The sequence below is a fragment of the Brachionichthys hirsutus genome, chromosome 15 (assembly GCF_040956055.1).
Source record: "Brachionichthys hirsutus isolate HB-005 chromosome 15, CSIRO-AGI_Bhir_v1, whole genome shotgun sequence".
Classification (NCBI taxonomy): domain Eukaryota; kingdom Metazoa; phylum Chordata; class Actinopteri; order Lophiiformes; family Brachionichthyidae; genus Brachionichthys; species Brachionichthys hirsutus.
In genome coordinates this window covers 7,500,305-7,510,542 of record NC_090911.1, presented here as the reverse complement: position 1 = coordinate 7,510,542, position 10,238 = coordinate 7,500,305, and the positions used below count along the sequence as shown (strand labels likewise).

General features: G+C 38.7%; 1 protein-coding gene across 1 annotated transcript; it reads right to left on the bottom strand.

Moving 5' to 3' along the window:
- Positions 1–490: 490 nt before the first annotated feature.
- atp6v1h (ATPase H+ transporting V1 subunit H) lies at positions 491–10,232 on the bottom strand. Its single transcript, XM_068749093.1, has 9 exons — positions 10,172–10,232; positions 9,060–9,119; positions 8,045–8,142; positions 6,902–7,094; positions 6,543–6,721; positions 6,164–6,289; positions 5,654–5,755; positions 4,649–4,762; positions 491–1,632 (listed from the first exon to the last, which is right to left on the bottom strand). The coding sequence occupies exons 1-9, from the start codon at positions 10,229–10,231 to the stop codon at positions 1,563–1,565; spliced, it is 1,002 nt and encodes a 333-aa protein (XP_068605194.1). The 5' UTR covers position 10,232; the 3' UTR covers positions 491–1,562.
- Positions 10,233–10,238: the final 6 nt, after the last annotated feature.

The following is a 10,238-nucleotide window of genomic DNA, read 5'->3' as shown; positions in this document are numbered from 1 at the left end:
TGTGTGCTACTGCAACATCAAGCAGAGATGCGGACCCAAACCGATATTAACTCAAGCAACTTTGTTTATTCTGTGTTTATGTAACTCAACAGTTCAGGAAACACCAAACACATTGTTTTCCCTTCTAATGCGATGGTGTTGATAGAACTGCATCATTCCTCATGGATTAATTAATGAGAAAAACAAAATGCAGCATTTAGTCAATACAGAAGCAGCCTTGGGCACTGTTTAAATAAAAAGCTAATTTACTATCACTCATATGTCAAACAGAAGTTATCAAGCATTCAAACCAAAACCCTTGCCCTTGAGGGAAGAATGGCTTTGAAACACTAGTTACCACAATGATGTTCCGAAAGCTGAGATGCTGCAGGAGCTTTTATAGCATGTAAAGGTCGAGTAAACGGAGGTAACAAAAGAGGATTTCAAGGCTTTCACTATCTGAATAAAACAACCACAAAGAGATATTATGTATATATATTTATATGCGGTGAATATAAATTCAAGGACGAAAAGTTTTCTTCGAGAACAATCCTCTACAGTCAATCAAAATTTAGGACCTCACTTTTTTACTGGTTTACAAAGTCAACTTTAACAGCAAGCTTGTGCACATCAAATATGCATTGATGAAAATGCTCAGGTCTTTCTACAAACTTTAATATTAAAATAACATATGCAGATTTAGCATTTTTGAAAGAATGGTCACCGTTTTCAAAATCGCAGGCGTGCTGATTGGGAAGACTGAGGACTGAATATGAAACCACTGCAGGAAGAGGTGTGCACTATCGTGTTTTTCACTCAAGCATGCACAATAAGATTCTTAAAAGTTGCTGCACATGGATGTAGGAGTGCTATTTTATTTTATATAACTGTTTAACCAATGCAATAAAGGGTAAAATAACCTTGACAATCTCCCAAAGCTAAAGGAATCTTGAATATATTTAAATGACAATTGGAGAAGACACGGCTAAGAAGTTAGAAAACACATTTTGCATCAAAGAGATACTATTATGTAAAAGAATGCCAGACAGGAAACATACTCCTGCAGGTGATGAATGAGCAGTCAGCTGTCACTTTTGTAGCTACACCTCTACTTAAACTAATTAAACACTTACGGCCAAACATTTTTGTTTTACAATGCCGAGTACATTCAGTCATGACACAACTATGCTTTAGCATTAAGGGACATTGTGAAAATGACTCCGGTTGTTGCACTCCAACTGAATCTTAGGCAAGAAATGCAGACTCAACTCACGAACACCATAAACAAGCCTCTTTATTAGGGTACACGTAATGTTTTATATTTAAGACTTAAATAAGTTGCAGTTTTGTACATTATCACAAGTTGACTTCCATCAACACACATCACTAACAATAGCTGATAGGACACAAAACAAAGCACAGTCAAATCAAGTGATATTGAGGATCGGCTTGGGCTGCCGGTGGACGGAGATTGAATTTCGATTTAATGCACAGAATGAACAACCGGTTACTAAAATATCAAAGACCAATGTACACACAGTACACATTCATCCAGCACATAAACACTAATGCACAGAAACAGTTCAGCTTCGAGCTGCCACCACCGGAGCCTGCTGCTGATCGGTGGACTGCAGTTGTCTTCCCAGGTACTCCCTGTGGGGGAAAAAAGCACAACGAGTTACTCCCAAAACAAAAACCAGCTGGTGCCGAGCATTGTCACCATTAATGCAATTCAAAGGAGTCACTAATTTTTGGAAAATGATTTTTCACTTTCGTGCACAAAAGATGGTGCAAGTTTCTTTAAACCAGGCTAAAACCGTGGAGTAAAAAAAAGCTTTTTTATTTTCTAGAGTTTTTGTGCCGTCGTTTCCCAGCAACCTTAACAGTGGCAACAAGATTTGCTTGTTCCGCACAGACTCCAGAAATCTGTGCATCCAATTCCAGAGAAGAGGTCATTTTAATAGACTCCTATTTTCACAAGCCTCTCCCAATTATTAGGAGATAAAGTCAAGATAAAATGTCATTACTATGAAAGGTCACACCTCTCCTTCAGGTTTCTTCTTGCCAATAAAATTATCAGATATAAGAAGAAATTTCAAATGCGCCAATGGAAAAGGCTGTCAAATAATTTTTGATGATACAAATCATGTTATCTATAGACGCTTGAACAGATAAGTATCATTTATCTATTTTCTCTACAGAACAACAGTGCTGTTAGAGGTTTCCGTGCAACCCTTTCATACTTCACTTTTTACAGTTGGAAGTTTGACTCTAAACAGAGAGCATGTTATAAAGAGCCACAAGCCTCACCGATTAGAAATGAAAGATAAATAAAACATTTGTTTCCGTCTGAAATAAACTGGGATTATAAGCATATTCAATCGCATTCTAAATGTGACAGAAGGTTGGTTTTAAGACCAAAGGTTGGCTTGCAGCCGGCACTTGGACCGAGTGTTTTGGACTGCATGCAAGGCCTTTGGATACCTTGTTATGATGAGAGAAAAAGGAGCATAATAATCAAGAAAGGAGGACAAATGCATGTATGATCATCTCCAACTGAGTTATCAAGCATTATTTGATAGCTTAGCAATATTAGTTAATAGCAAACCATGCTATCCAGTTATAATAAATACATTTTACATGTTGGTTTGGCATCAGGGCCTTGACCATAGAAACACTTAGAAACAGTTTTGAACACAATCGGGTTTAAAGATATGAATATACGAAGGTAAAAACCATGTCATGGTGATTCATGACTGAAATCTAGTTGTCAAAACAGACTAAAGGCTACAAGAACAAACATCAACAGTAAATCAGTTTGCACATCAGTCTGTGTTGTTGTCATGGCAGCACAAGCCCTTCGGTAAGATGGGAGAACTTCTCATGGAAAAAACTGGAAACAAAAGGCACTCAAGGTGACAGCGGGTGTGATGAGCTGCTTTGAAAATATATTGAATTTGTTGCTCATCGAATAATTGCGTAAAATAAAAAAGGTACCAACTCTGTAAGTTCAAACTTGGCAGAAGCATTCATACATTTATTTTGAAGGGACTCGGCGTAGGCAGTAATCACAACTCGACATAAAGAAGCAACCTTGAGAAATAAACCCCGCTTGCTTTTAAGTCTGTGTCGAAGCAAACAAACTGGAGGAAAACTATCCAGAACATAACAGAGAAATCTGACAAGAAAAATGCAGTCAATGTGCTGCCATGTCATAACGCGCCGTCGTACAGCATGTTATTATGGCCCACTGGAGGGGACAGTGTGGGCATGAATGAAGGACATTTTCACATGTAATTAGTGTCCTGGGTCTTTTAATGAGATGCTGCTGCTAAACAACGTCTACTGAATTTTGAATAAGTTTAATTCTTTACTATTTGCATACTATACATGTTTGCATTTTATTTTGGATTCCTGCATATCTCTTTTTCATGCATTAATTAACATTCTAGCACATTTTCAGTCACCACTGACAAAGCAAGAACATCACATCCACTTCATGGGCTTCATCTTCTGGTCAAATACTGAATATGACGCAGGTATCCAGCTTACAAAAATAACGCCGGGCTTTTAGCAAGAGTCTCCAAAAGTCCAAACCCATTAACTAAACATTTATCTAGACCCTCTCTTTCTGCAGCGGCTGTACTATTAAAGATTTTAAAAATATTGTGCTACAGGTTGGGAGTTCAACCGTAGCACAATAACGAGAATCTGCTTTTTTCTTCTCAGATACTGAAACAAGACGGGAAGCCTTTCGTGCTACAAACGACTACCGGTAAATAAACTTCTGTCTTCACACTTCAGTGAACATTCAGGTTTACATAGAACACAAGAGTCACTTAGAAAACCCCCACCGTGATTTTACACAATACCTCCCATCCACAGTTGCTCAGGGACCGGAGTGTGTTTTAGATAATGGCAGCAAAACAAACACATTTCACTTGTTGCCTGTGTTTTTTGTGTGTTTCTAACCAATCCAATAGACAGAAAGGACACACAAAGATGATGGCCAAGTTGAGTGTTGTAAATAAAGCATGTATAAACTGTAATGGTGCTGGAGAAAGGTGTGAATAGAGGCCTTTTAAAGCCATATTTTGATATTGATAGAGATCCTGGCATTTCTTGGTCCTCTGCTCATTGGTCAACTTTTAATTTGACACCAATATGCTGGCCAGAAGCCATAAACATTTAAGAAAATACCAATGGCCACTGAATTCTGACAGGAATTTTTCGGCTTTTATAAATGAAAACAATTTTAAATATTTTTTTTATGTTTGGGGAATGAAGATCTTACCATGATAAAATCAAAAATACAACACATTTGCTAATAAGATTTCACTTCACTCGTCCTCATAAAAGATTGTATGGGCTTGTACCCAACTGAGGCGCATTAACATCTCTATGAATTTCCTGTTGGCTTTGATGCACCTGAAAATTATACAGCAATCATTATCAGCCGGGTGTCCACTGAGAGCACATCATTTCCAGAAACTCTCAGCCTTATCAGACAAAATAAATGAAAATGCCTGTGATGATGAGCATAGAGTTTAATAACTTAGATGCAAATGCAGGTGAATGACACTTAAAGCCAGAGAGCGCTCGGCTAAAGCTTTGAGGTTTTAATACCGATAAACACATCCAAGCAAAGAAACTAATAAGGTGCGCATACCAGTTGTGGACCATGAGCTTCTGCACAGCCAGCAGGGCATTGTAACGAACTAGTTGGTCCTCGTGGTGCATATGATTCATCACTAGCTGTTTTCCACCCAGCTGCTCAATTACCCTAAAATTGGAGAAAGAAATGGAAGTGGGAGACGCAATTATCCACATAGAAAACAGCCAACATTTTCTAGCGTCTGTTCATTTTGTCTTCCTGCTTCAGGCAATTAAATCCAGTCAGATGGAAATTTTGCCCACATCCTGTGAAAGGTCACTGGACCTGGCTGCACATGTAATGGTTCAACAAGAGACCCACATAACACAGGCCATGAGAAAAGCAGGTGAAATTAAAGTGTAGCACAATTTTTACCCCAGAGACCAGAATTGATACAGGATACAAATAATTATTAATCTGTCAGTTATTCAGTGTATGTTACCAAATGTGAGAAACCTGCACAATACACAGAGGGGAAGTTACTAGTAGAGAACTAGCAGTCTGAGAGGATTTAAAAAGGCAACCAGACGACCCTGAACTTCACCACTATCTGATATAAACAGCGTAGATCAATAATCTGTCTCAGATGGACCAGAAATATTGATTGTTATATCCAAAGGACAACAGACAATGTTGGAAATGTTTCAACAAACACATATTTGGCCTCTTCCACTGGCATACGACACGATAATTACACAATCAATAGACATAAACTCTGTTTTACCTCCAGTGGTGTGCTTAGAGCGGCATAATCGGCCATTAAATACATCAATCTTCACTCGAATGCGTTTTCAAAATCAATGTATTTCTATAGCATTAGTTCCACTCGAAGCATATCTTATAACTAAAAGTTCATAGAAAATGCGCCAGTGTACCAGGGTCACCTAAAGTACCTAAAATGTTTACATCAACTGACTTTCTGCTTTGCTAGTCAGAAATTATTGACTATCAAAGTCTGAACTTTTACACATTGTGGACCTTGGACTTGGTATTAAGTTTCCACAGACATAATATTCTTACCGTTTTCCTCGTGGGTAATGTCTCACGTACTCTCCAATGTCATGAGCTGCCACTGCTAAGACTTGTGGATCATCAGACACCTCCAAGAGCCTCGTCAAGATTCTATAGCCGAAAGGACGACAACAAGTCATCACATCTTCCTCAACCTGAAAATCAAATCCTATGGAATAAGAGCAAATAATGATGACAGAGAATCTATGCTACGATGATACCAGAGATGACGTGTGTAGCTCGAATTGAGGGTTTATCTCGTTTTCAGAGTTCTCTTTGATCATGCATGCATGCACACACACACACACACCTCCACAAACCCGCACCCCAATAATAAGAAGGCAATGCCATCATCAAACATGATGTTGATGTGTGCGTTTTCTGTAGTCATTAAAGTCAGAGAGACTATAAAAGGTGACCACAGACATTCATGATTATTTTTAAACCTAAACTGAAGAAAGAAAGTCTGTGAATATTATACAATTATTCTAACAGCTGCTAAAAGTGTGCATCATTTACTTAAGCAGCTCGTAGTTCTTCTCGTTCAGGCGGACGGCATTCTCACGCCAGAACTTCTCAGACTTGTGCACAGGACTCCATTCCAGACGGCCAGACTTGAGTTCAGAACTGTACTCGTCAAATGAGCTATTGATTTAAAAAAAAAAAGAAACATATTTTAATGCGTAAAGACGAAAGCACAAAGATGCACATCATTACCCATCATCAGCAGAAGGTAGACGATTTATTACAATTTTATATCTGTTGTGATTCGTAGTGCTTGAAAACAAACTGATCAAGAATGTCCAGAGGTCACTCACATTTTCAGAACACTAACAAGCTTCATTATACTATTTTTCAAAGAGTTGTTTCAAGCACTTATTTTCAACAGTATTCATACCTCAGATCTTGCACGCTCTCTCCCAGCCTCTCCAGCAGGAACTTGATGTCCTCAGTGATGTCCTCGTCATCGTACTTCTGCTGCTCAAGGTTCTCCAGCTGCTTCAGAACCTTGCACTGAATCATGGCCAAAGCGTACTCCTGTCGAGTCTCCCTATCTGCCGACTTCTCCAGAAGATTCTATACAAGTTGGACAATTGGTACTTTACTACTACTACTACTATAAATATTTAAATACAGTTTACACATTTAGGATTTTTCCATTGATGGTATAAAAAATAAATATTTTCAGTTCCTGAGAGAAGAAGCAAGAACGGTTCAGCTGCAGTTCAACGTGCAAAAGTGAAATTTTCCATATACCCTGAAGGCCGCCAGGATGATTCGAGTGACCTTCTCCTTGACGGACTCCTGGAGAATGTCAGAGAGCGCTGGCACGACGTTGTAGCGTCTCAACTGCTCACAGAGCTGAGGACTGAAGGCCAGCAGCCAAACACAGAAGATCATCTGGTACTGGAGCTGGAAGCCACACTTGTTGCTCAGCACCGCTGTGATACTTTAAAATGGTAAAATAGGAGACAAAAAGAAGAAGGAAAAAAAAAAAGCTGAGCGGAGAAGGTATTCACCATATCTACAGTATAATGAGCACCAGAGGAGCATTCAGAGCAATGTGAATAAACGTTCAGTCTTCTCCAAAGTGAACATTTGAATATCAAAAGGCACTTTGAGTATTTGGATGTCTGTTTCGGCCTATGTGTGCACAAAATATACGAGAGTGAAAAGACATTTCCCCATATAGGATTGAGTACTGTAGTCAGCGCTCCTTGGGATGGCAGTGTCAGTTTTGTGTGAATTACAGTAAATTCCAATTCATTCAACTAGACTTGGCTTTAATCTTTTGACATTTGCCTGAATTCAGTTATTAAATAAGGAGCCCCAGCATTCAGCACCTTAATAAATCACCCACAGGCAGTTTCTTGGATTATATTAACAGCAATATTCACATAAATAATACATAATGACCACTTAAATATTACTATAAATAAGTCAGAGCTCAGATTATTATACTAGACTCCAGCTGTCTTCACAAAGTGAGGCTAATTTCATTCTCTCCGGATGGAGCGTTCCTCCCTCTGAAAATGCCACTGTCAGGTACAAGAAGACTTCTAGCCCATTGCTAATTGGCTTTAGAGAGAAAATGTAATTCTGCCACCTATCAAACTGAACTACACATTTGGGCTACACATTTCTAACTTCACTGACAATTACAGACTTGACCTGTGCCAAATAATTCTTTGTATTTCATTCTATTAATCGTGCACTCGGTTCTAAACTTGACGGCTGTCTCTAAGGTACGCAGCACCAGGTTATTTTAAATAATTGGTCTGTTCAGCTTTACATTTTTTCATTAGAGCACTCTTCAGCACCAGGAAAGCCTTCTTTAATTCATGATTCCTACATTGCGAAAAACTGTAGAAACACGGTTTATAAGAATTCCTTACTTACCAGTTGACTCCATCAGCCTCCACCCAGGCAAACCTGTATTCATTGATCCTGAGCATCAGCTGAAGGCATCCAGCCACACACTGGACGTACTGAGAGCTCTGAAAGAGACAGTGGTAAACATTTGCTCAAGCAGAGGCAGGAGCCAAAGCGGTGAACTCAGGAAAACAAAATGTTAGGGGGACAAATACAATTAGTGCCATTCTGAAACATGAATTCGTAGGCAAGCAGATACACCACAAGGAAGAGGGCCAGTCCAAAACTTGCACGACCATCACAGATCAAACCTGAGGCATTGCACATGCAGTCCATAGTATTATCCATCAACACATGCTAGATCACAGACCCAGTGGTACAAAACAGAGCAATAGCAGAGAAGTTTCCCATCACACCTGAGCAGAGTAATGTAAATATGAGATCAGAAAGTGAAGCAGGCTGAGAGGCGCAAAATGATCACATTATTCTGTTAATTAAAATAAGAGGAAGAAAAGCATAGAAGTCCAGCAGAAAGAAAAGGCAGCAGTGACGACAGAGGATAAAAGAGCGGAAGCAACCTGGTTGGAAATGCGTAGGGAAAGATGATGTCAGTAATCAGACAGATGCCGCCTTTGTCAATAGAATTCTGAGCAACCCACTCAGAACAGCATCCCTATGCATGAAAAAAATACTCACAGGATAAAAAAAATGGTCGGGCGTTGCTTTGCTACCCTAATTTACAGAAAAAGATGTTTTTGTCATGCGCTTTCAGCATTAAGAAGAATTGGCTCACAACATGCAGATTTCTCATGTACAGTTAAAAATGCCATGCGGTCTAAAGATCGCTCGGGCAGAATCACATCTCCAATAATCTGTAATTATTCACAAACGACTGTGTGAACAACAGAACGGAAGGGATAAAAAAATAAAACGTTCACCGACAGCTGACAGAGTGCACAAGCCCTGTGTTTTGTTTTGGTTTTGTTTGATTTTGATTCCAGAAGCTCCACAGAGACCAAAGATGCACTTCACCCATACTCACTTCACTGGGGGAAATAGTTCCTGCTCCAGAGCCTGTTTCTGGACCTGCACCATGCAGGTTCTAATGAGAGATAAACAAAAATAAACAGGTGCACAATTGTTCACAACTTCATTTTAGATTACAGGGACACTGGATTACACAGTATGTGTTGTAAACTTGACCAGCATTCAAAGACAGTGGGCGCCCACTGACTCAATCGGCTGCTGAGGAGAGAAATTAATAATGAGTGTGATTTAAGGAAGCATAGTAAGGACATATTTTCAAAGGCACAGAATAATTGAAACAAATATTGGAAAGTCATGCTTTTGGAAAAACTGGACATACCTGCACTGTGGAACATTTTAAAGACATTGATTTGCAATGCAAAAACACAAAATAAACTGGCGATCAACATTCAGCCGCTTTATCAGCCCAATCTATAGTGCATACAAGTGCAAAGGCAAAGTGAGCATCTACAGTGCAGCTTTCATCAGATCATCTCAAAGTCTCAGTTTGAATAAATACATTAATTCAGACAAGGTTTTCATCATGAGCGCAAACAACAAGATTAGCTGAAAACAAATGGTTATAAAGCAGAGATGACGTTTGAATGATTAAACCTTCTGACAAAACGAGGTAGCGAATGTCTGCGTGGAAGCTGACTATCAAATATCACTGCTAATTAATAACCTTGAACTAAAGAAGCAGCAAAAAACTCAAATAAGCAGTGAATTACATACAAAAACAATATTTGATTTCTTACACAACTATAATAACTTTACTAACAGACATTTTAATAATAAGGATAAGCTCAAGAACAATAATTATTTACCAGTACTTTGAAAACCAAATTATAAGAAAAGACACAATAAAAAGATATTCAATGCTTTGCCATTCTTTGACTGAGATTATTGTGCAATATACATTTCCTTTGCCTTATAGGACTACTGCTAACTGCACTGCACTGTGGTGTGGTAGGTGATATCAATCATATTTTAAAAATGGAAATGTTAATGGGTTACACATTTATGCTTCTTTCACAAACTGTTCACTTTTTTATACCGGTAGTCATAAAAACAACAACAGAAGAAAATAAAAATATCTATACTGAAACCACATTCTGATATACAAACCTGTGAACTGAGTTGGCTTTTGATCCAGTTGAAGTAGTAATTCAGGTCACTTCCTTCCATCAGATCA